General features: G+C 43.7%; 1 protein-coding gene across 2 annotated transcripts in view; it reads right to left on the bottom strand.

The window, feature by feature from the left end:
• DSCAML1 (DS cell adhesion molecule like 1) overlaps positions 1–27,240 on the bottom strand; it is a 361,981-nt gene that overhangs the window by 302,335 nt on the left and 32,406 nt on the right. For both annotated transcript variants that reach the window (XM_033919234.1, XM_033919235.1), the window contains exon 3: positions 22,622–22,768. In XM_033919234.1, coding sequence (XP_033775125.1) covers positions 22,622–22,768 — 147 coding nt within the window. The remainder of the gene's footprint in view (positions 1–22,621; positions 22,769–27,240) is intronic.

The raw sequence follows: 27,240 nt of genomic DNA, 5'->3' as shown, positions 1-27,240 counted from the left end.
TCTTCTTCACCCAAAGGGTGATGGACACCTGGAATGCGCTTCCAGAGGGTGTGATAGGACAGAGTACGGTATTGGGGTTCAAGAAGAGATTAGATGATTTCCTGAAGGAAAAGGGGATAGAAGGGTATAAATAGAGGATTACTATACAGGTCCTGGACCTGATGGGCCGCCGCGTGAGTGGACTGCTGGGCATGATGGACCTCTGGTCTGAACCAGCAGAGGCACTGCTTATGTTCCTACTGTAGTTTGAAAATATTTAATAAGACAGACTATCAGGCCCATGCATTTTCCTGAGCTGCTTCACTAGTTGGAATCCGTTGTTCTTAGATCTGCAACCAGACAAAGATTATCTGAAATTCAAGAAGTAAGTTGAGGCATATTTGAGCAGGTGTATGGTTTGATTGAAACTTGATTAGGAAGCATATATAGATAGGTAAGGAATGGAAACCAACAACACTGTGTATGATTGTGCTAATCATTTGTTCAACAGTATGTACATAAATACTACTCTTCCATTAAATAATAATAATAATTTATTTTTTATATACCGCTATACCAAAAAGTTTGAAGCGGTTTACAACATGGAAAGTTAATACACACAGTGTGAATAGAAATAACATAAGAGGTAAAATAAGCAAATAAAATTGGAATAGATCAGTTAAAACATGAGAGTTTTTGTAAAAACACGGAACGTATTAAGGCGTCAACCTATCAAACAGATGGGTCTTTTAACAGTTTTCTAAAATCAAAATAAGAGGTAACCTCTAACATAGTTTTTCCAAGCCCCCATATTCAGTTTAGCAGCCTGGAAAGTGAAACTTCTCTCAAGATACTTCTTATAGTGACAGGATTTAATAGAGGGATAGTTAAACAGGTTAATCCTACGTATACTCTTATTAGAGTGACTCAAGAGAAAATGAAGAGCAAGATAGTCTGGTAACATACCGAAAACTGCTTTATAACAAATACTAAAGAATTTAAGCAGAACACTGGACTCTACCGGCAACTAATGAAGTTTCTCAAAAATGAGGCAAACAGTTGTGTTCTGAATCAGTCTCAGTTTCTTGAGTATTGTCTTGTAAGCCCCTAGATAGACAATATTACAGTAATCCAGAATACTCAAAACAGAAGACTGCACTAGCAGACAAAAATAGGCTTCAAAGAACTTCTTAACGGTGCGGAGTTTTCAGAGTACCAAAATACATTTTTTAAACACTAAGGAGCTCATAATTTAAAAAAAAAAGTCTAAAAAGTGGCCTAAATGGCTATTTGGACGATCAAAAAGCCTGATCGTCCAAGTACCCATAATCAAAGCTGGTTTTAGATGTATCTAAAACCAGCTTAGGCCTTTCCCCTGCCTCTAAATGCACAGAGAGAAAAGAGGCGTTTTTAGAGGAGGGGAAAGGGCGGGAGGTGGGCCGACCTAGACCTAGGCGTGCAGCAGGTATAACCAAAACTTTAGGCAGGTTACCTAGTCAGCACTTATACATTTTGACTTAGACCAAGTCAAAACAGGTACAAGTGCCGAAAAGGGGCTACTGAGCTGACTGTGGTTGCTGTGATCAGCTCAGCAGCCCCAGCAACCTCCCTATCCCCTTAGCAATGATTGCGGCAGGAGAGATGGCTCATCTCCCCTGCTGTGATCCACCCTTCCCCCCCTAACAGCAATCAGGGCAGGAGGGAGCCCAAGCCCTCCTGCCCCGCGGCACCCCTGACCTCCCTGACACTATCGGGGCAGGAGGGAGCCCAAGCACTCCTGCCCCGTGGCACCCCCAAACCCCTGATGAAGATTGGAGCAAGAGGGAGCCCAAGCCCTCTTGCCCCGCAATCCCCAATCCCCCCCTGCCAGTCCGATGGGGACAGGAGGGAGCCCAAGCCCTCCTGGCCTGGCAACACCTCCTAACCCCCATCCCCCACTAAAATACGGGCAGGAGGGATCCCAGGCCCTCCTGCCCACAATGCAACCCCCCCACGACTGGCCCCCCATGAACCCCCATTCGCCCCCCCCTGCCGACCCGCCACCCCCCACCGACCCCACGACCCCCCCACCCCCAATCCAATCCCCCATATCTTGAAATCGTTGGCCGGACAGATGGGTGCCAAGCCCGCCCGTCCGGCAGACCAGCCAGCTCAGGAATGGGGCCAGATTGGCCCAGGTGGCTCAAACCCCACCCACAGGTGGGGCCTGAGGCACCTGGGCCAACCAGTATAGGCCCAGGAGCCTTAGGCTCCTCCTGTGGGCAGGGCCTTAGGCACATGGACCCAACCCGGCCCATGTGCTTAACGCCCCACCCACAGGAGGAGCCTAAGGCTCCTGGGCCTATTCCGGTTGGCCCAGGCACCTCAGCCCCCACCTGTGGACGGGGTTTGAGCTGCCTGGGCCAATCCGGCCCCATTCCTGAGCTGGCTGGCCTGTCGGATGGGTGGGCTTGGCACCCATCCGTCTGGCCAACGATTTCAAGGTATGGGGGGTGGGATTGGGGGTGGGGGAGTCGTGGGGTCGGTGGAGGGGTCACGGGTCAGCAGGGGGGCGATTGGGGGTTCGGTCATGGGGTGTTGCGTCGAAGGCAGGAGGGCTTGGAATCCCTCCTGCCTGTATTTTAGTGGGGGGTGTGGGTTAGGGGGTGTCGCCGGGCCAGGAGGGCTTGGGCTCACTCCTGCCTTGATAGTGTCGGGGAGGTCAGGGGTGCTGCGGGGCAGGAGGGCTTGGGCTCCCTCTTGCCCCGATGTCGTGGGGGGGGGGGGGGTTGGGGATCATGGGGCAAGAGGGCTTGGCACTGCTGTGAACTTCATAGAAAGGGTGCCACATAAACATCTCACCAGAACTCCCTTATAGGTTATGGTGAGCCCCCCAAAACACCTCCAACCCACTATACTCATCTGTCTATAACCTCAATAGCCCTTATGGTTGCAGGTGGCATCTATATAGCAGTAGAGTAGGGTTTTGGGGGGTGCACATGTTCCACCATAAATACAGTGGTTAGAGTGGCTTATGGGCCTGGGTCCTCCTCTCTATGGTTCACTAGTTCACCCCCCAGGCTATTTAAGACACCTGTGTGCAGCTCTACTAGGCTTTCCTATAGCATATGCTGATGTTCTGGAGACAGGTATGTAATTTTTTTATTTTATTCTGATCTTTGTGGAGGTGTGAAGGGATCAGTGAACACTGGGGAGTGTGTGGGGGATCTTACTTTGTCTCTGCAGTGGTTATCTGGTCGCTTTGGACAACTTTTTAGCATTTATACCTGTTTTTACATTGTCTAACTCACAACGTTTAAATTTCGTCCAGGATGTCTAGTAAAACATTTGATTATCCCTGCAGGATGACTAAGTCTATGAGTTCTTCATTTCCCAGCAAGTATACGGGAGATGACCTTTTAAAGCAGGAGATTTGGAAGGTCTGGTTCAATAGTGGTATGAGTGAGAGGATCACCTTCCCTGCCTCAACCACCTTCCTTCTTTTCTCTCTGCTCCCAATCCCTCTCTTTACCATACAACTACTATCCATTCAGTCATGTCTGACCCTTCGATATACTGTAGGCCATGCCTCACCATGCTTCCCTGTATTCCATGGCTTCTTTCAGTTGCTTGATGTTTGTTCCTGAGTCATTCTTGATGGTATCCAGCCAATGGGCCTTTGGTTTCCCCTGCTTCCTTTTACTACTGACCATCTTTGATGGTATCCAGCCAATGGGCCTTTGGTTTCCCCTGCTTCCTTTTACTATTGACCATTATGAGTAGCACCTCCTTTTTTAGTGAATTTGTCCTCATCACAAGTCCAAATAGGTCAGTTTCTGTCTGGTCATCTTGCCTTCCAGGGACAACTCTGGGTTTATTTGATCGAGAGCATCTTTGTTGGTGATCCTAGCTGTCCATGTCCACATCTCCCTCTAATTTCTAACCCTTCTTACCAAGATCCCTTCTGCCCCCCTCATCCTTTCCCAGAGCCAATCACTAAGATCTCTTCCATTAATACCCCCCCCCAAAAAAAAAAAAAAAAAAGAACAAAATGAAATGATCCATACAAGAAATGTCATGAAATTTTGGGAGAAATATTCAGCCGGTGGCAGTCTGCGTTTTTAAAAAATGCTGACCACCGCCACCTGAATTGTACCTGAATATTTAGTGCTGGCACCTGTCCAGAAAATGGCACAGAATCTCTTGGCAGTCACTGGCCTGGTGGGAGTTATCTGGCTAATGCCAGTATTCAGTGATGGTAACCAGATAATCAGTGTTATTTAAAGTACTAGGTCAAAGTGCATATGTAAAAGTAAAGCTAAATGCTTACATTGATATTTAAGTGAAAGTAAAAAAAGTTTAATGAAAAACTCAGATAAAAGTAAAAACTCAGGTTTTACTCAGGTAAAAGTAAAAAAGTGCCTAAAATAATACTTTTTGAGTAAGAAGTACCACAGCTACAAAGTCTACCCATTAAGAATTGCTACCAGCTTTAGTTTCACCTCCGCTTTAAAGTGACCCAACTCATCTAACCAGTTCAAACACAGGCAGCGCCACTGTTCTTAGAGGCTATATTCATTGAACAGCAAAATTTAAGATGAAACGATTCACCGTTTGCATGATGAAGTTTGTAATAGCAAAATCCTGTTCCCGGTTTTGTTGTTTCATTTGGTTTACTGAGGAATTATTAGTTACATCTCCTTTTCAATTTTACTTTTTACGTTTAACTGCAAACATCAAGCATAACTAGGTAGAATTAGTACAAATTGGCACAATTATTACTTCAGTAAAAGTAAAAAGTAACAAATGTTATCCTCTGCTTCTTTACAAGTTTCTTACATATGCTCACCAGCAACCCACTAAAGATTAATTTCTTCCTTACCTTCTTCTACTGTGTATTACTAGTTCTCTGTGTAAACCATTATACACTGATGTACATATTTACTCTGTGTGATTTTCAAAGTTGATTGCATGTATATGCACTATGTTTTACTGTTTTTTTTGCTTCATTAGACACACCTGACCATAAGAAGCACTCTAAATTTAGAGGAGGAAAACAAGAAGAAAAAAACATTCAGAACCAAATTCTCCCTGCCAGGCTCTGCACCCAACCTCACAGTTCTTGCCATGCTCTGTACCCTATCCCTCCTCCCTGCCAGGCTCTGTATCCTGTCCCCCCTCTGGTGGTCTAGTAGTAGGCCGGGACAGGGCAGGCAGGCCTAGTGGCTGGCAGGCAGGTAGGGACAGGACGGGCAGGGACAGGGCAAGCAGGCAGGTAGGGACGTGACAGGGCGGGCAGGTAGGTAGGTAGGCAGGCCTCTCCTTCACCCCAAGCAGGCAGCAGGAAAGCCCTGGCCTCTCCCTCCTCTCTCCCTACTCCCCAGACAGGCAGAAGGCAGGCCTCGGCCTCTTCCTCCTCCCCACCAATCCCCCCCCACCCCCCCACCCCCGCGCGTACCTTTTTTTATTTTTTTTTTTTACTTCTGTTCGCAACCATGGCTGGCTGGCTGCCTGGTTCTACCGCTTCCTCCCAGAACTTCCAGCTGATGCAGCTGCCTCCTCTGCCGTTCTCTTGCAGCATAGTGGTGCACCAGGTTGCCTGTCTGGTCCCATGCCGCTTCCCGCGAGACAAACTACACTAGATTCAGAAAAAACCTGAAGACTCACTTTTTTGATAACTAACTATCTCAGTTTCTGTACAGCATCCCTTACTCTAATCCCTCCTCTTATCTCTCCACATCCTCTTCCCCTCCTTTTGCCAGCCTCAACCTCCTTTGATCTGTCCTTTGAGCCTGTATAGGTATGAGCGACTCACAAATGGAAGATTAGATTAGAGTATTCCTGAGGTAATAAACCAAGATTTTTTTGCACTGTAGCACTGCATTCCTGTAGGAAGGCTCTAGATTTTACACTTTCTAGTGGAATATTTCCATAGGATTCTGAATTTAGTAAACTATAATGATGAATTTAGGGCTGAATGGTTACCCAGATCTAAGAGGGAGATCTTGGACCCGTTCTGGGATTTCCAATATCTCCGTTCTGGTGTATTATGGGACCTGCAGCAGTGATTTCAGTGGGTAGAATCCAGGACTATGAATACCACATTGCACCGAGTTGTAAGTTCAAAAATTCTACTGAATCTTCCATAGTATAGACTTAACATATTAAAATGGTTTAAGTAACAGCAGCATAGCCCACTCCTCCGCCTCTCTCCTTCTGGGGCAAGTCTGGACATGCAAACTCTCCTCTCTCATTATCTCCTTAATGACTGTAATAACGGAGGTGGAGTGAGTGTGTGGGGGGGAGGGGGGTGACCAGAGCCAGGAGGAGCTGCTTCCAGAGGGATTCTGATCTCAGTAGCATGTGGCGCAGAGTAGAGAATGACACGTGGAAAAAAATCTGTCCCCGTCACCAGACTACCATCCCCTTCACCGCCCCATCCCCAAAACCGAACCCGCCGTCCCCTTCACCGCCCCGTCCCTGTCCCTGCCGTACCCTTCACTGCCCTGTCCCCGCAGAATCAACCCTTCCCTCTCGCCACCTCACTGCCCTTCAGTGGCCCAAGAATCTCCCTCCTTCCCCCTTACCTTCGTGGTGTAAAGAAACTTAAGGGAGGGAAGGCGCGCGGTCCCTTCCCTCCCTAACTCCAGCCAAATCTATCACCCTCCCCCTTACCTTCGCAGCGCTTAGAAAAGAAACTGATGCCGGCGAAGCCTGCCTGTGCCGCCCTGCAGTCGCATGTGTGTGGGCGGAAGCTTCTCCTCTGACAATTGTCATTGTGTAAACACAAATAAAACAGAGTAAGGTTCAACAAAACCCATCTCCCCTCCCTTTCATAAATATCCCCTTCACTATTGTGAAAACTGAACAAACCAAATTACTACAAAATGCTACATAGAAAAATCAAGCTAACAGAATACTTTAGTCACACATGGAAAGAATAATGTTAGGGGAGTGCAACTATGGCAACTGCCCCTGGTCATAAAGAGAGCCCTAAGCCAGCTGGAAGCTAAAGAAGCATAGCCTGGACTTTGCGGTTCCCAGTTATGTCTAATACCAGCTCTAGCAGGATACATATTTCAAATCTGAAATATTCTAATCACAAAATATAAAATAAATTTATTTTTTTCTTTTTGTTGTCTGGTAATTATATTCTTCAAATCACATTGGGTTCAGGCTTTGGTTTTAGGTTCCTTCTGTCTTCATCGTGGCATGGCTGGCTCCTTAAAATAAAATAGGTGTAAGAGGAGCTAGGAAGAAGATGCCGAGTTTGACACAGGTGCAATTTTTTTTACCACAGGAGTAAGACTTTTCACCGCTCCCACGGGGCGGTAAAAGGTCTTGTCCCCATTCCAGCGGGGCGGTGAAAGGTCTTGTCCCAATTCCTGCGGTAAACACGCCTTCATCAGGGGTCCTAACAAATGGAAATAAAGATAGCTAAAGATATGCAGGAACAAATGTATTAATACTTAAATACTTCAAAAGCAGCATGCACGAAGACAAGTACTAAATGGCGAAAGTCATGACAAAAGGAAGGAAACAACCCCAAGTGATGTAGGGTACCAAGTTTATGAGAAGCAAGACAAAATATAATGCATACGTATGTGATAAAGATAATGGACATGAAAATGAATAAAAACAGTGAAGTGCGAGTGGAAGTGCCAGGTTGTGAAACAACAGAACAAATTGTGGTGAATTTGTGTATAGTGTTGATTATAGACGTGATAATGAATGTAATAAAGAATAGGAACCAACAAGGAGATGGACAAAAAAATCCTGCTAGATGCAGATCGTGAACTTAAAACCAACAATCGGTTCTGAAATGCCCTTACAAATAAACACGTCTTTAGAGATTTTTAAAAAAAGATTTTGTAGTATTCTTTGATCGGTTGTAAGTGCTGTCTATGAAGTTAATTGTATGTATATTTTAATGCACTGTTCTCGAATTAAAAATTAATAAAGATTTATTAAAAAAAAAAAAAAAAAGATTTAAAATCTGCACATAATCTTAGGGCTCCTTTTACTAAGCTGCGCTAGCGGTTTTAGCGGGCGCGCCAGATGCTAAAGCCTCCATAGAGCTGGCATTAGTTTTTCCGCATAGCGCGGGGGGTAGCGCACGCTAAAAATGTTACTGCAACTTAGTAAAAGGAGCCTTTAGTGTCCCTTTCATTTAGTTCCATAATCTCGGGCCCGCCAAGGATTCTGCTGCCATCCATGTTTTCCTATACTGTATGTCCTGCGTATTCTCCAAAGTTTTCCAGGTCTCACCCTGCCTGGGTAGACAGAACCAATGTTTCAGCCCTCATGCTATGGGTGCGACTTGCCCAGAGTCACAAGGAGCTGCAGTGGGACTACACTGTCAGCCTCAGCCTAAATCTGATCACTCTGCCGTGTTCTCATTTCTTCATTGGAATGGAGGAAAAAAGGCAACAGAAGTGAGGGTGAAGGACAGAGGAGGAAAAAAAAGCATAAAACATAAAAGGAAGGGTGAGAATGAAGAAGTTATGAGATTCATCAAACATTTCTGGCTGTTTTTGGATAAATAGATATGTGCCTGCGATTCTCTCTCTACAAGTTAATTGATCAAGACCAGGATGCTCGTCACTGCTCCAGATTCTTACAACTGACCAGCCATTCAGAAGTGGTACCCACCCATGCAGCAGCCCGCTTATGCACCGCTGGCCCTGATGTGCCGGTAATCAGCAGGCAGCAGCCCTGTGAAGCACCAGCAACCCGCCCAATTAGGGAAGTGTCCAGGCCCAGGCATTAGCGTGCTTGTGCGCCGCGGGCCCCAACAAGCAGCCGTCCACCTACCTCCAACATTTAAAGCAGGGGTCTCAAAGTCCCTCCTTGAGGGCAACAATCCAGTCGGGTTTTCAGGATTTCCCCAATGAATATGCATGAGATCTATGTGCATGCATTGCTTTCAATGCATATTCATTGGGGAAATCCTGAAAACCCGACTGGATTGCGGCCCTCAAGAAGGGACTTTGAGATCCCTGATTTAAAGGTACTGCCAGGGGGTGTGTGGAGGGGGCTGCGATGGAACTTACCAGTGCTGGGGGGCTGGGATTGAATATAAATGTGCTGGGGGGTATGTAAAAATGATGATTGATTGGGGGGGGGAGCTGGGACGGAATATAAAGGTGTCGGTTATATATTAGTATACAATTTGGTTCAGAATGGTTTTTTTCTTGTTTTCCTTCTCTAAATCTAGGGTGCGTCTTATGGTGAGGTGCGTCTTGTGGAGCGAAAAATATGGTAAATAACCGTTCCCCTCTCTATATCCTTTTAAACTTAATACATTATATGTGAACTAACTTCGGAAGTGCTCAGAACCCGCAGGTAGGGAAGCCGCAAATGGGGACACGCCCCAAAATGCAAACCCCCTTGGTCTATCATTGCACTTCCTCCTACACTGAAAGTCTGTTTAAATAATCTTATTATTTTATTGTGATTTTTTTTCTTTATATACAATGCTTAGTACTTGAAATTCATGCTTAAGCTTTCAATCATTTCATATGAATGCTAAAAAAAAGGTCCATAGCCTGGTGAAGTCAATGATGGTGCTATCAGGATTGATTATTTATATACTTGAATTGTTCATCAGATTTATATTCCCTGAGTTTGATTTTGGGTCAACTATATATTATGTACATATGTTAAAACCTGTAACCCGTTCTGGGCTCTTTGGGGACAACAGGATAGAAATTAAAATAAATAAATAAAAAGCAGTATATCAAATTCCATCCCCCGTTATTTTAAGGTGCCATCCCAGCTGTCTTTGTGTGTCATGTCACATCATGCACAAACACTTGTTAATTAGGGAAGCTATCTATTGGTGATCTTCTAAAATCATACAATTACAGTTATCCACTCAGCAGGCAGCATGAGATTGAAGATACTGTCCTAAGGTCACACAGGGATACACAGGGGACCCACAGGGTCATACAGGGACCTCAAGGAACAAGTTCTGCGTGCCTTCACTTCTAGTGCTGTAGGAAGGACTTTCAGAGCTGCAGAGATCGGTGCAGTACAGAGCTATAATCTGGGGCTTTGTGTCTCTTATCACACCAGAGTATTTCTGTACTGTGTCACTTTGGTGTAGGAAGGTGTTGGCTCATCTTAAATTCAGTTCCACTGTGGCCGGGAAAAGACGTAAGGATGACAGATGTGAGACACCCAGGTGGTATAGGGTGGGAGGGAATGACGTGTGGAAGAGAGGGCCACCGTCCCTGACCTACGCTCCATAGGCTGTTACTCTTTCTTTAAGGAAAAGGTATTATCTAATTGCTGCACGACTTGCTAATGAAGGCAAACATTGGAGAGCTGGACAAAGTTTTAATTTGCCACCCTAAATTAAATCATAATTTAATTTTAAATATGTTAAACAGCAACTCTGCTTTATATTGGCAGCAAATAGGGGCAGAAGCTCTGGAGTGGAGGAATGGCCTCTGAGTAAGTGACTTAACACTTCATTGTCCCAGGTACAAAATAAGCACCAGTCTACAATACATTACTTGTATAGGGACGCATTTGAGACATAGATAGCATAATTCTTCTATCATTAAAGCATATTCTCTAATACTTAATTTTAATCAGACTGTACGTATAGGTCGTAATCTCCTTTACCTCTTTTCCACGTTTAACCATGCTTTCAAGATTAATTTCTATTACCCTCCAGTTGTTTATTTTCCCTAAATGTATCTTTATTTTCTTTACAGATTATAGTTCACCCTCCTTTCCTTTTGTACTAGTAATTATTTGCACGTATACACTGTATGATTATTTGTATAAAGTTGTTTTATTGTTTGTTTCCCAATTTTAAATTGAAGTATTTGACATTGCGTGTACAACCAATTTTTAATAAACTTGAAACTTGATTATAACCACACAGAAAATGCAGTCTATCAAGTCACATCCCCTTTACCCTCTTTTTCAAAAGAATTATTCTGGTGGCAGAGCAAGAAAGTAATGTTGCTGGTGCCCTAACACCCTCTAATAAATCCATTCAAAAGTGAAATAGCGTATGTCCCGAGTAGGGTTGCTACCCAACTCCATGTCATAAGGAACAGGCTAATCCGGTTCTGTTTTTACCCTACTGCATGCATGGATTTGTAGTTTTGATTTTATCAGGAAACCCAATGGATAACCAGATTCACAAGTCCATTTATGCAATACAAGACTGGATTAGTCTTATGACCTGAAGGCAGGTGGCAGCCCTAGTCTTCTAATGAGTTACAGGAGATTCTCTGTGAATCTTTTCCATGCGAGCTCCCAAGCACTTTACCAACAGGAAGCAAAGTGTATCTTGGAACAGTGATTCTCAACCCAGTCTAGTTTTCCACATATCCACAATGAATATTGTGAGGAAGAAGCACAGTTAGGGAGGAGAAAAGAGGCCTTAGTCTTTACAATAAGGAAACTGTCTGCCACTCATCCAAGGAGACATCTCTTGGGCCCATAGCCAGTTATGGCTTCTAACAAAAGGCCAAGGCTATATCTCCATCCATCCACGCCAAGCTGATGGCGAGTGCTAAGGAAAAAGGGGGAACCTGAAAGTAATGAAAGTCACCCTGAACCCGTGGCTGAAGAGGAAATGCAGGTTTGGGGAGGACCAGCAACTGAGTAAAGAGAAAATAAGTCCATTAAATCTCTTGCAATTTATTTGCATATTGGAAGGGACACTTCCAAATCTCATCAAGAAGTTTTTGAGCGATTCAGAGCCTCAGGAACTTTGTTAAAAGACTATTACTAGGACACAGTGATAGGAATGAATATTTAAGAGCTGATACTTAAGTTTGTTACCTCAAGCTTAATGAGTAGCTGCATTAAGGACTTGGACTGCTTGAATCCCCTGTAGTAGAGGTTGGAAGAAAGCAAAAAAAAAAAACAACAACAAAAAACTACTTGGTAAGAAGTCTGCCTGCCCTCCCAGGAAGACACGACACAATATGCATTCCATAAAAATGCATGCAATTTCTCATGCATATTCATTGTGGGAATCCTGAAATCCTGATTGGCTTGGTGTGTCCTGAAGGCTGGGTTGCAAACCCCGCCTTTCAGAGCTTCCCACAAACCCATAGGAGTGTGATGCATGGGTCCTGTGCAGGGGAGTGAGGTGCAGCGTCCAGATCATTAGACTAGGACGTTTAAATCAAGGACTGGCTCAACCTATCGCACTGTTGTACTTTGGTGAGCACAGAACTGCAGCTACTTTTATGCATTAGTATCAAACTAGGGCTGGCTCATCCCTCTCCTCACCAAGATGGAACCATCTGGCTCTCTGAAGAGAGAATTAAAATCCCTTAAAAAGGAGAATCAGACAGAAGGAGTACATGAAAATTCAAAATGATAGAAAAAGGCTACAGGCTTGAACTGGGAAGACCAACCACAAGTTATAAATACAATTTTTTTTTTTTTTTTTTTAAAGCACATACTAGCAATGAATCCCTCCTAGCTTAGAAACCAATTTTTCCAAAAGACTGGGGATAACCCCTCCCTGGGCACACTAAAGAAGTTTGTCCAATAGTAAGGTGCAAAAAGGACTCATTGCACCAAGAGGGCCAGGGCTTGGTGTGATAAAGCTGCAGCCCTAAACGCCCTGAGTAACAAGCAGAAGAAACAAAGTCACTTGAGGATAACTAAAGGTTAATGGGCTGGAATAGGCTGAATTGTATGCATCAGCCTACGATATGTTTACATGTCACCTGAGTATGTTCTTTCTAGCCAGCACTTATATAGAAACAGGACCAGGAAAAAGGCATCTAAAAAAAGTTTCATTATATATTATCCTTAAAAAATGGGCCCTGCTTTATTCCCAGAGCAGGGGTTTCCAAACCTGTCCTCTAGGGCAGTGTTTCTCAACTCGGTCCTGGAGTACCCCCTTGCCAGTCAGCTTTTCAGGACACCCAAAACAAATATGCATAAACCTGATTTGCATACACAGCCTCCATTATTTGCAAATTTCTTTCCAGGACCGAGTTGAGAAACACTGCTCTAGAGGAACCCCTGCCAGTCAGGTTTTCAGAATATCCACAATGAATATTCATGAGATCTATCTGCATACTCCGTCTTCTTGGTATGCGGATCTCTCTCATGAATATTCTTTGTAAACAGCCATAGTAACATAGTAAATGACAGCAGATAAAGACCCGAATGGTCCGTCTGGTCTGCCCAACCGTACCCTCTCTTTAAATTACTGATTTCATTTAAATCAGGGGTGTCCAATCTTTTGGCTTCCCTGGGCCGCATTGGCTGGAAAAAATGTTTCTGGGGCCGCACAAACACACAAACGCTGCAGCAAGACAGAGGAGGGAACCTGCAAGACAGTAAACACCCCGGGGGCAGCAGAGGAAAACACTGCATCGCCTTCGACCGGGGTCGCACAAAATACTTCACGGGGCCACATGCAGCCCTCGGGCCGCAGGTTGGACACCCCTGATTTAAATTGTCATTTTTCCTAGCTATTTCTGAGCCAGAACCCAAAGCTCTACCCAGTACTGTGCTTAGGTTCCATCTACTGAAGTCTCCGTGATAGCTCACTCCAGCCTATCTAAACCATCCCAGCCGCCGAAGCCCCCCACAACCCATCCTCAACCAAATGGCCATATACAGACACGGACCATGCAAGTCTGTCCAGTACTGGCCTTAGTTCTTCAATATATACCATTATTGGGGTTTCCCTAGGACAGGTTTGAATAAGAAAAAGTGGTCTATGAGGGAGGTGCACAGAGGACCTGGTTTCTAGATCCCTGATTTCTAGGAGATGAGATGGAAGGTCTAGGGAAGGGGTCACATGGGGAGTATGAGCCGACCCCTTCCTCTCAGGATGAAGGGCAATGTTAGACATTAGTCTACAGCAGTGGTTCCCAACCCTGTCCTGGAGGACCACTAATGAATATGCATGAGAGAGATTTGCATATAATGGAGGTGACAGGCATGCAAATCTGCTCCATGCATATTCATTAGGGCTATCCTGAAAACCTGATAGGCTGGTGGTCCTCCAGGACAGGGTTGGGAACCACTGGTCTGCAGTGGTCTTCTAAAAATCAAGCTCTATTGGAAGTGAGGTGATTAGTCACGATAAGCGTCATAACGATCCCTTTATCAAAATGGAAGTGATTGTGTATTTATATTCTGTACGTATCTGCTGGGGGAGGAGAGTGACTTCTTTAAAAAAAACAAAAAAAAAACACCCAGAAGTTTTCATTTTATGAGTCACATTCACACACTACACACTATATGATTTCCCCTCCTTCTTCGCCATCTCTGACTCCCCATCTTATCTGACGAGATGAATCTCTGCTTTTCACAGACAGTACTCACACCTTTTTTTAAAATCTGTTACCATAGTAACAAGAAGAAAAAAAATCTCACCAAGTTTCTGGGGGAAAGCTGAAATTATTTCACAAAAAAAAGTCTCTTTCGGCCCTAGAGCCAGAAGCTTTTTTTCCTCGGGGGGAGAGGGAGAAGGTGCAAAAAGGGGAAGGAGTGATGGAGGTTCCATTTCTAAACTACTTCATTCAAAGAAGGATGGAGCATGAGATGGAGAATGACAGAGCTTGGACATCTTGGGGGGGGGGAACTGTACCAAAGGCAGCAGCGAAGACTACTTTCTCTCCAAGGAGGAGGGCAGAGTACATGAAAGCTACCATTCCTGGGGATTGTGCAGAGGACATAAGACTAATTCTTCTTGGGGGTGAGTGGAGAGGGGGGGAACCGTGGCAGCAAGTGCCTGAAGATTATTCCTCTAGTGGGAGGGGCCATAGCTCCTAAGGCTGCTTCTATTTGGAGGGGGGGGGGAGAGAGATGGGGGCACTTCAGATTCTAGACAATGCTTCCTGGGTAACTTGAAAGATTACTCAAAGGGCTAACTTTAAGGATGGAGCAGACACCCCATGGTTTGATTCGGTTCCTGTGGATTCATCCCTTTCTTTCTGACCCTGCAGAAAACTGGACCCTGGACTGAATGCCTCAGATATCTCAAAACCATGTAAACTTGTGTTTTGCCTGGAGGATATTTTAAAATGTAATCAGATAAATAGTTTTCGAAATTCACATTTTGGCCTGGCTTAAAAATTTGTTACACTCTAATGGTACTCATCATTCCCCCATGTCATGACTCCTGCACATAAAGCCACAAGAAAGTTAATGCAGGAACCATGTTAAATTGACACCGTAATACACCGTACTTTGAGGAGAAAAAAAGTGGACCAGTATGGGCATCCTTCATTGGGCCAAGGCTATATATACAGGGTGGGCCAAATGTAGCTATACAGTATTTGCAGTTAGGTGCCATCGACTCTTGCTCGAGTCCTAGCGACTTGATGAATTGCGGATCTAAAAAAGAAATCGGTACTGTGCTAGTCCGGAAAGGTCCTCCAGCATCAACCCCATGGTTGTTTTCAACGTGTCCAGCCATCTGATTGCAAGTCGCCCTCTACGCCTGGTTCCTTCGATCTTCCCAAACACGATGTCCTCCTCCAGTGACCTCTCTCTTCTGACGATGGTGACCAAAATAAGACAGTCGTAACTTCATCATTTGGGCTTTGAGTGGCGTAGCCAGTTTGATCTCTTCCAGAATCAATTTGTTAGTTCTTCATTATTTTTTTTATTTTATTTTACAGCTGTCACAAATAACATTTGTGTGAAGCTTTTGTATCAGTTACATCATTTCGCTTTATCTTGATTATCATTCAGTAGTGTATTATATCTATTCAACACCTGTACAATAAAAAATAAATACGATAAACCTACTTTTGGCCACCCTGTATAGATTATATATACACACACACACACACGCATACTACAAACTGCACAACCGCAGCCAAATATATGCGAGTAAAATATTAATGAAGTTGCAAGAGCTGTGTGTTTGCTTGGCACATGTTGAAGCACTGGGTGTCTGCACATCGCATACATACTACATACGCTACACGCCTGCCTGTTTTCACGCAAACCTGTATTTCCTTCCTTCCTGTGAAGCTGCACCTATCCTGCAAGAACGTTTTGCATACGGAAAGGCTTTCAGGAACATTAATGTTTTACTGCTGATGAAATCATTTACAAAAACAACAAAGCGAAACCAATGCAGCGGGGACTGGCTGCAGAATGTGTACTCAGATCGCAATTAAAAATGTGATTATCTAGCTGAGCAGGGGAGGGGGGAAGGGAGACAATAGCAGCACCAGCATGACTGAATGCTCAGAAGACTAGACACACTTTGCAGGCTCTTCTGTGGAGCTGCAACAGCCCTACAGCCACCTCTGCACATAGGCTCTCAGGCCCTGCAAGACAGTCATTGAAGAGGAAATAGCCTCCATGTTGCCTACTTCCTGACTGTAGCACGTACAGGCCTGTAAGAGCCTGAGCATGACTGGGATCTCCTCTGAATGATCCTGTCTGGCAAAAGTGGAGTAAAGCCCACATTGCTAGAAGACAAATCTTCAGCACCAAATATTTGCGAGCTGGAGTCAGCTCTTTATTCATCCAAAAAAACTGCCCCGCATTTCAAAATTAGGCTTACCATATGACTCCAGGTCAAGGATCCCATTGCTTTCACTGTATTTCTCTCTCTCATACTACACTGTAAGGAAAAGGAGCAGCAAATCTCTTCCCAAATCTCATATCACCACTCTCGGGTGGTAAAATCGCCGATAAAATCCAACTGGCCACGGTAGTGTCCGCAAATCTAACGATTCAAAGAACCGTGCATGCAAGTGAACTTTGTGGAGGTTCAACAAATTTACACAAGATCAATCGCTGATGATAGGCTCAGCACATGCGCAGAATAGTCCATAGATGGAGGCACGGGTGGAAAGGAGGGGCGCAGAACTACTAGCAAATGCAACGTTGTTATGTCAATCATAGGTGTATCAATGCTCTTGGATGGAGGGGAAGGGAGGGGAGGTGCAATCACTGGCCTTCAACAAGCATGTATAAGACACGCCATTAGTACACGCCTTTAATACACATGTTTGAGACGTGCTCGAGACGCATGCTTGTGAGATTTTTTCTCTATGACTATATTGCTATAATTTAAGTGAAGAGTGTGGGGTTTGGGAGGTTTTTTTTCATTTTTATCATGAGCCACAGCCAGAAACACACACCCGAGACGCGCTTTTTACAGAACCTGCATCCCCGGACCAGCTGGTAATTTTTGGTTGCTAAAAGCCAGCACTTCGTTTGGAGAATCACCCAGTGATGATGGAGAATCGCCAGGACTGCTCGTTTAAATATTAATGAGCCCATTTTAGTTCCATTTTAATAATAATGACCTCATTGTACTACATTTGCATGGCAGAGTTGGAGGCTACTATGAAGCTTGGAAAAGACCACGTGAGCCGTTCCAATAATTGGACGGTAAAATGCTAACATGCTTAACCAGCTGGAACAGATTTAGCGACCATCGACTACTGCAACATCATCTACCTGGGATCTTTCAAAAAAACCACACAAAGATTGCGAATCATCCAAAACACGGCAATCTGACTGATCGGACTAAAAAAATGATTTTACTCCACTTAACGCTTGCCTTGATGTTATAGACCCCTAGCTTAGAGCACTCTTCAAATTGAATGCATTGAAACACTTGCAATGTAGATTGATGGCTGTTTCCCTAAACCTATAAGTTTTCCCCTTTGCTTCAGAGTTCTCCAATTGGAAAGGCTAATTGGATATCTAGAAGTCCTTATTGACCATCAATTGAATTTAAAACCACAGGTTTTTGCTAGAATGAAGATTATGTTCCGTACCTTATGGAAATTTTGTTTTATTATTTAATTTGATTTTTTAGCCCATCCTCCCAAAAGAGTCCAGAATGGGTTACAAGTTTACATACATAACCAAGGTTAGCGACCGTAAGAATTGCCCAGTAAAATGTTTCCAACAGTGGCCAAACCAGGTCCCAAGTATCTGGCTAGATCCCAAGTAGTAAAACAGATTTTATGCTGTTTATCCTACAAATAAGCAGTGGGTTTCCCCAAGCCATCTCAATAATGGCCTATGGACTTCTCTTTTAGGAAATTATCCAAGCGTTTTTTAAACCCCACTAAGCTAACTGATTTCATCACATTCTCCAGCAATGAATTCCAGAGTTTAACTACACATCATGTGTTTTAAATCTAAACTAAACTAAACCTTAAGTTTGTATACCGCATCATCTCAACATTCGCAGAGCTCGACACTTAGTAGCTTCATCGCATGCCCCCTACTCCTAGTATTTTTGGAAAGAGTGAACAAGCAATTCACATCTACATTTTCCACTCCACTCAGCATTTTGTAGACCTCTTTCATATCACCCATGAGCCATCTCTTCTCCAAGCTGAAGAGCCCCAAACCTTTATCATTCTCGTCGCCCTTCTCTGTACCTTTTCTAATTCCGCTGAGATACGGTGACCAGAATTGCACACAGTATTCAGGCTGCGGCCGTACCATAGTGCGATACAAGGGCATTATAACATTTTCATCTTTGTTTTCCATTCCTTCCCTGATAATTCCTACATTCTATTTTCTTTCTTAACCGTCGCCGCACATTGAGCTGAGGGTTTCAACATATCCTCAACAATGACATCTAGGTCCTTTTCCTGGACAGTGACTCCTAACCAAGAACCCAGCAACACGTAGCTATAGTTCGGGTTCCTCTTTCCCATATGCATCGCTTTAAACATTATCTGCCATTCTGACGCCGAGTCTTCCAGTCTCACAAGGTCCTCTTGCAATATTTCACAATCCTCTTGCGATTTAACAAGGTAGGCAGAGTCTACATACAATAGTGAGGCATTTCTATACTTTGGTAGAGGTTAGTTGCTAGGTTAGCAGGAACCTGCTAGGTTAGCAACTAAATGGGTACATTCTTTATATAGTAGTGAGACAATTTCTATTCACAGCATGAAAAAATTGAATACAGGTATATGCATTAGGTCCTATTAGGATGTTTCAGCTCAACATACCCTAATGACTTCTTGACTGGACCACTGTAACTCCATCTACTGTGGTCTTATTCCCTTAAGTGGCTCCAGACATTGGAAACTTTTGCGTAACACTCTGAAAATATGCTAATTGCTCATAAAACCAAAGACACTGTGGAGAAGATGATCAAGATGGGACGGTGGAGTGGTGTTTCTGAGGTCTTTGACTGAAGCAGTATTATGGTGAATGAAGGAAGAAGGTGGAAAAATTGAAAACAAATATTGGCATCTTAGAGTATTATGAGATTCTACTATGAAAAACTCTAAGTGACATTTATATTTGTGCTAGAACAGTGGATTTGAGAAGCAGCATTCTTACCCATTATCAATGGAAAAAGATGGGTCTCTAAAATGTATCATGCTAGAGGATTTGGAGAAATTCTACGGATCCAGAACCTGTATGCTAGAAAATTATAGGAATATGTTTCTTTTTTTTTCAGTATGGCTAGTATTAGAGCAAAATATACACAATACCTAAGCCATATACAGTGGTGCCTCGCATAACGAACGCCTCGCACAGCGAACGCTGCGCACAACGAACTTCATGTCTTGCTTCCTACAACGAACTTCGTTTCACACAACGAAGTCGCCCGAGCTGCATCCTTCCGCGCAGGCACTGCGCGTAACTGCCCTCTCTCCGCCTGGCTCCCTGTGCAGTGGCGGACCGTCGGCTCGCAGGGGCCCGGCGCCTACTGCTGATGCGTTGGGAGGGGGCGGAGCTACTCTCGCCGCTTCCCCGATGCTAGAAAAATAACAGCTTTGTTCTCTCTCACCATTGGCATTCTGTTTACATATTGAAAGAAACAGGAAAAAAAAAGCTTATCCATTAAGACCATTTTGTAATACAGTAAGTATAAACTAGTATTATAGACAGAATGATCTGCCCAAGGAAATGGACAACATTTTCAACCATGCAGGCATTTAAAAAATGAACAGTTAAGTCCCAGTTTTTGCCGCTGAGACTCTGCCCTCTCTCACTGTAAAATTAGACTCTACTTAGTCTGTCTTTAAATTTAAAAAATGTGTGTTGTTTTAAAAAACAATTATGTTTTTAGATGTATCTAAATAAAAATAATAACAAAAAATTTATCTTTTTTTATGTCATCTTAGCATATTTTATGCTGCAGAACAAATTATTTTTTTTAACATGTATTGTTATGGGAAAACGCGTTTCACATAACGAACTTTTCGCATAACAAACTTGCTCCTGGAACCAATTAAGTTCGTTGTGTGAGGCACCACTGTACACTTCACAAGCATTTCAGTAAATGCTATTTTTGGAACAATCCCAATATGTTATGGCCATGTGATCTGTCAGAAGGGAAAGGACCTGTGGGAAAGGACCAAGGACCCCCATGGGGTGTTTAATGACTCTGCATCTTCCTGCAGGTGCCCTGAATGAAATCAGAGAGTAGAACAAGGGGTTCATGTCTTCATTAGTATCTGTTTGACTTTTAGATCAACCTTGTCTTAGCTCCCATCTCAAAGTGGAATTAAATAACACGTGGACAAATTTGTCCCCCATCCCAGTGAGATCTATCTTTATCCCTGTCCTATCCCATCCTTGCTAGCTCTGCTTTCCATCTATACAAGCTTTGAATACTTATGATTTTAAAGGGTTCGAGGCTTGTGCAGATGCGGACAGAGCTTGCAGAGATGGAGATAGATCCCATAGGGACGGGGATAAATTTGACCCAGTAAGGCTATTCTTATGTTCTGTGTCATTTTCTAATTGGGAGTAAATGTCCTTGATCTAAAATATAGACATTGAGGGGCATAATCGAGAAAAACGTCTATGTCCATTTGGGCCTAAGTCACAAGTCGTCCAAAGTCAGACACAGAAAAAGGTCCATTTTCGAAAAATATGTCCAGCATATTTTTTTTTTTCCAAAAATCGTCTAACTGTATGTCCAACCAGCCATCGTCCACACTGCTAAGTCGTCCATCTTTATACCCCATTTTTGACCAAAAATTTGTCCAACTCAAAAATGCCTAGAAAAAGACCTTTTGGGCATGGGAGGGGCCAGAAAAGTAAGAGACTGGACACCCAGACATGGCACCAGAGTAATGGGGGTACCTTACAGGGCTCTGCTATAAACTTCACAAAAAGTGTCTCACATACACATCTCACAACAGCTCCCTTATAGGTCATGGTAAGCCCCCCCAAAATATCCCCAGAATCTACTAGACCTACTTATCTACCACCCCAATAGCCCTTATGGCTGCAGGAGCCACTTATATGGCAGTATAAAAGGGTTAGGGGGTTTGTGGGGGGGGGGGGGGGAGGGCTCAAATTTTTCACCATGAATGCAGTGATTAGAGTAACTTATGGGCCTGGGTCTTCCTCTCTATGGTTCACTAACTCACCCCTAAGACCACTTAAGCTACCTCTGTGCAGCTCTACTAGGCTTTCCTATCAGGCTGCCAGGTGCTGATGTTCTGGAGGCAGATATGTAAAGTTGTTATTACGATTTTATTGAGGGGGGGCAGTGATCACTGGGGCAGTGTGTGGGGGTCTGTACTTTGTGTCTGCAGTGCTTATCTGGTCACTTTGGATACCTTCTTGTGACTTAGACCTGGTTTTAGATGGCCTAAGTCATAACGTCCAGGTTCCGTCTAGACCAACCCTGGTCTAGACAGTGTTGTAAAACTTTTGGTTATACATACAATATGACTAAGTCTAGGACGACCCACATCCTGCCCAAATCCCACCCTTGACACTCCTCCTGACACACCCCTTTTAGCTCTGGCCGTTCAGCAGCACTGTGAAGGTCTACGTCGTTTTAAATATGTCTAAAACCCGGTTTGATTATCGACACTTGGACAACTTGTCTTTTAGATTGTCCAAGTGCCGATTTAGGCCGGTTTTTAGATGTTTTTCAATTTCGATTATGAGCCCTATTGCTCCTTAGCCAATTGGATCAGGCCTAGATCTATGGAAATACAATGGGATAAAATCAAGACTTGGTTACTTAGACCGACCTTGATTAGCTGACAACCCTATTGCTCAGAAGCCAGAAACAAAGCACCAAAGTCAGCACTGTCAATCTATTGGCCCACGATTTTCTTGAGCTGCAAAGCCCAAGAACCAAAGGTCATAGTTTCAAGACCTTCCACACCCTAGAACAGTGTCAGCCTAACCTCTTTTGGAGGCCCACCTAAGCAAAGTATGAGATAGCCTTTCATTCATTGGAGCAGGGGTTCTCAACACAGTCTTTGAGGCACACCAAACCAGTCTGGTTTTTGAGACAGGCGCAATGAATATGCATGAAAAGTTTGCATGCACTGCCTTCATTGTATGCAAATCCAATTCATGCATAATCATTGTGGGTATCTTGAAAACCTGACTGGCTGGGTGTCTCCCAAGGACTGAGTTGAGAACCACAAGCATCAAAGAACGAGCTCCCACAAATCTCTCATGCATATTCATTATGATAATCTTGAAAGCTTGACCGATTATTTAGGTGTGCCTCCAGAAAAGGGCTTGGAAATACTGTTCCACAGCACATGTACACTCGTAAAACAGCCCCAGAGGAACACAGATTCGGCTTTGAAGATCTGCATTTTCCAGAGATATATCTTTTCAATGAGCACACATCAAAGGACAGCAACGAACTCTAAACAAGTCAACTTTAAATATTATATGTATGCACAAATATTTTAAAAAGCTAAGGGATTCCCCCCCCCCTTACCTGGTATAATTGAGACTGTATCTTTCTCCCAGGACACCACAGTAACATACTCTTGCACAGAAGAAGGGATGAGGCACTTAAATACCGCCACACTGCCACGCATTGATCTCTGATCCTCCACTCGCACTGTATACGGTTCCCTGAACACTGGAAGAACAGCAAAGAACCCACAGTAAAACCATCACCTTAGGTACAATATTTGAGATGAATAAAAAGGATCATTTCTAACTCAGTAGGGCAAAAACTGTGAAAGGTTCTCCTGCTATAACAGCAACATCTCAGAGCTAGAGAACCTGAAATCTAGCTAGTAGGGGAGACGATTTCTTCACCACCCATACAGCCCTCAGGACAGCTCAGCTCTGAAGAACCTCTTCCAAGGAAATTCACGTTTAATAATAAAGTATCTAAAATTTGGAGATTTATATACCTGGACTTGTATGTCTTTATTTTCTAAATACAGAATTTCATGTATGCAATGGAATACAATCCAAATCAGACCTGCCTCTCCTTTTAAACGGGAGCCAACAGATGAGTCCACTGCTGGCATTTCTCTCTCATCACATCATCCACCTAGGAACAATGATCAGCTCAGTGTTAAGACCCAAAAGAACCCTGCTAAATTCTTTGTTGGGGGTGGAGGGAAGACATGTACAAAATTTCGATGGCCTCGCAAATAAATGCCCATGTTATCATTCTTAGCAACCCACACACTTAGTTTAATACCTTAAACCCTTCAGTGGAAAAAGAGCCCCCAAACTCTGTCAATCTGCATCTTGGAATAAGAGTTAGGGGTAAGGAGGAGGGAAGCATAAAGGGAGACATGGAAGAGCTAGGAGTAAAGATCTTGAACACAACAGAAACATCACTTCAACACTCCCCTTCATACTGTAATTCAATGTAAGCCCCCGACAACCATTGGTTGTACATTAGTATTCAAAATAGCATGCATAAACAACATCAGATAGGGGGAGAGAGATGAAAAGGAGGGGGAAGAGGGAGCGAGAGAGAGAGAGAGCAAGCTACAGTGCAAAATACAAAAAGATATCAGAGATGCACATTTCCCAAAGCTGACAGAGAAAATAAAAGACTTCTCACAAAAGACTAAGCAGAAAAATCTCTGTAAAATCCTTGGAGAAACAGCAGGTATAGTAGCAAAAATATTACACCCTACCATTAGGCCACAATCGTAGTCCAAGCAGAGATAATGCAGAGTAGACTAATATAAGAACTCAGAAATTGCCTTCACTATTTCACCTTTGTAATTTGTTGATTTGAACCAGCAGGTCCCTCCTGCTTCTTTCTGCTTCTAGCTTCATCAGAACTAGGGCCAGGATCTGGCATGATGAGCCTTTATCCATAACTCCAGTGGCATAGCCATAGGAGGGCGCAGGTGAGCAGAAGCCCACCCAGTTGCAAAATACATCATTTGGTGTAACTGGCAAGGATTCCTGGGCCCAGCCTTCTGGGGAGTCCTTTCTGGAATCCCACAAGCAGTCACATCCTTGTGGCAGTCAGCAGCACGTTTCCAGCTGCTGATGCTGGCACTCCCTCTCACCATCTCCTGGGCATACTCAGTTCCAATTGTCATCCCCGTGAATGGGGGATACTAGCTGAACTGAGCACGTGTGTGGTGAGGAGAGGGGGCAATGACAGTGTAGGTAGCTAGAAATGCGTTATTGACTGCTGCGGGGATGAAACTGCTTGGTGGACTCCAGAAAGGACTCTCTAGGTGGTGGGCCTGAGGATCCAGGCCAGTCAAGGTATTCATCTTTACTGCTTTGGGGGGTGGGCAGAGGAAATGCATGGGTCATGCCCATCCAATCCACTCCTACCCAAAAATTAAGTTCTGACTATGCTACTGACAACTACTTGGTAATTTTAGTATCTATTGCAGTGGTTTTCAACAAATATCTAACCTGCGGAAAAAGACCATCTACACTATGCGTCAACTGTAACTCACAAGACCATACTTCCACCCACACCACTTTGCTCTGATCGTTTAGATGATGGTCCTACCTCAACTGGACTATTGCAACTCTGCCTACCTTGGCATAAACATCGTTCTTATCCATGAACTACAACTCATCCAGAACACAGCCGTTAGACTAATCTACAAATTAAAGAAATTTGCCTAAATTACAACCTTCATCAGGCAACTACATTGGCTCCCAATATCATCCCAAATAATCTTCAAATCGTCATATATCCTATACCAGATCCTATATGGAAGCTCAGCAGCCCCTCTCATCCAATTATTCTCTAATGTTTGGTCGACATCAAAAAGAATCCTTAACAGAGTCCAACTAAACCTGCCATCCACAAAACACCTCTACCACAAATGAGTTTTCCACTCTATGCTAACCTATCTGGGTGTAAAAATCTGGAATGACCTACCAGAAGCTATCAGGAAAGAGACAAACTACACTACATTCAGAAAAAACCTGAAGACTCACCTTTTTGACAACTAACTATCTCAGTTTCTGTATAGCATCCCTTACGTCTAAGTCCCTCTTCTTATCTCTCCATGTCCTCTTCCCCTCCTTCATCTTTGACCTGTCACCTTGAGCCTGTATAGGTATGCGCGACTCACAAATGGAAGATTAGATTAGTCTTCAGAAGCCACCTGGCCAGTTGAGTTTTCAGGATAGCCACAATGAATATGGATGAGAAATATTTTCATACTGAGAAGGCAGTACATGCAAATTTTTCATCCATATTCATTTTGGATGACCTGAAAACCCAACTGGTTAGGCGATCCCTGAGTCCTAGGTTGAAAACCACTGCTCTATTTCATATGACCCAAATGATGGTCCTGGGCCGGGTCTCCTTCTAAAACCCTGTAATCATGGATCCTGAATCTTGCCACTAGGTATCATCCTTAAGCAAAGATGATGACTCCTTCTACCATCCTTCCTCACCCTCCCACCCTTGCTCCTTAAGCTGCCATAACCCTAACTATCCTGGTGATGAGAAGACTCAGGAACTTTTCTCATAATTGCCATTAAACCAAAAGACCATCCAGTCTTAGAAGTAATAAAATTACAATCACATATCTTTTCTTCTTCAATTAAAAGTCACTTTATTACACTGACCACTTGAGTACTGTACAAGTTGTTGTTTAAGTATAATTTTCCCAAACCTGAGAGACAGAAAGATCCTGTAAGTCAGGGGCAGACAATTCTGGTCCTTGAAAGTCCCAGGCTAGTCAGATTTTCAGAATATCCTCAAGGAAGATGCAGGAAATGGTATGCAAATCTTATGCATCTTCTTTGAGGATATTCTGAAAACCGAGCTGTCTGGGGGCTCTCAAGGACTGGAATTGTCTATCCCTGCTGTAGATCATTAAAATATCTGATGGACCAGTAATTTCTGTTTAGTCATAGGGTAGTGTGTGCTATATTTGTAACATTGTTAATTTCTACTGGACTGTTAACAGCATAGGCAAATGAGTTAATGGCGTCTGTGTCCAACTTTGCAGCAATTTGAGAAGGCACCGAAAATCCATTTATTCCTGCAAGGCTTTCAACATTGACGATGAGATCGTTTAAACAGAGTCTTCAGAAGTCTGTATGTTTTTAAGTAATTATATGAGTGTTTTAAAATGTATGTTTTAATTGTAAGCTGCTTAGGTTTTTAGCAGGGTGTAAATTTTTATAAATAAAGTACCTCATATTGAAAGCAATTTAGCCAGGCACTGACCAGTCAAGTCGCTTGGTCAGGACTAGCCACTAATATTCAGCAGCACTTAACCAGCTAAGTGCCACTGAATATCGCAGTCAGTGCCGAACTCAAAGCCAGCCAGATTTAGCACCTAAAAGGGACCAGAGAAAAGTCTATCCTATTTTGTGCATTAGCCCATAGCCACTTAAATGATGGCCACTTAAATGATGATGACCACTCAATTTAGTGGTTATATCTTAACTAGCTTGAAAATAATTGGATATTCAAAGCTGAAGCCTGCATAGGTCTCATCTTTGAATACTCAGCCCAAAATAAACATTTTGTCCAGGCCGCGAGCTCCCTGGCAAGCAAGCTACCAGTAATATGGTGGCTGCCAAAGAGGGAGCATGAGGTAGGCCATGCCCCCTCTCCCGGGTCCCCCCACCCCTATGCTGACATCAGAGGGGATGTCAGAGGGGAATCCTTTGCCTGATTGGCTGAGTCATGGAGAGGGGGCGGGACAAACGGCACAAATTTTGGTTTAAAGGGCTGTTGTTGGGGGTCAAGACTTGCTCTCTTTTCCTCCAGTGGCAAGATCATCCTCCCATCCCCTGTTAGGTAGTGTGTAGGGTAGTCAAAGGGGCAATTAATAAGGGAGAGTGCTCCATGTACTAGGTTCAGTATTCACTTCTGCAGCACAGAGCATTCTTCTCAGCTTTTACATGAGATATTACTCCTCAGCATTCTCGGAGGGCTCTACAAGAGAGTGTCCCCGAAACTAGGATCCTTGTTAGGGCAATAGTTTAGAGCAAGGTCTCTGTCATGAAATAAAGACTCTGAATAAGACGTCTCCCTTGCCTTCTGTTGAACTGTCTGTATCTCAAAGCGAGGTGTTCTTCTTTCTGCCTGTCTTAAATATTATGTATAACGTTTACTGTAATACAAACATGATGGCAGAT

Source organism: Geotrypetes seraphini, chromosome 13 (genome assembly GCF_902459505.1).
Source record: "Geotrypetes seraphini chromosome 13, aGeoSer1.1, whole genome shotgun sequence".
Classification (NCBI taxonomy): domain Eukaryota; kingdom Metazoa; phylum Chordata; class Amphibia; order Gymnophiona; family Dermophiidae; genus Geotrypetes; species Geotrypetes seraphini.
Note: the sequence above shows the minus strand (reverse complement) of the source record. Positions and strands in the feature narration are given on the sequence as shown.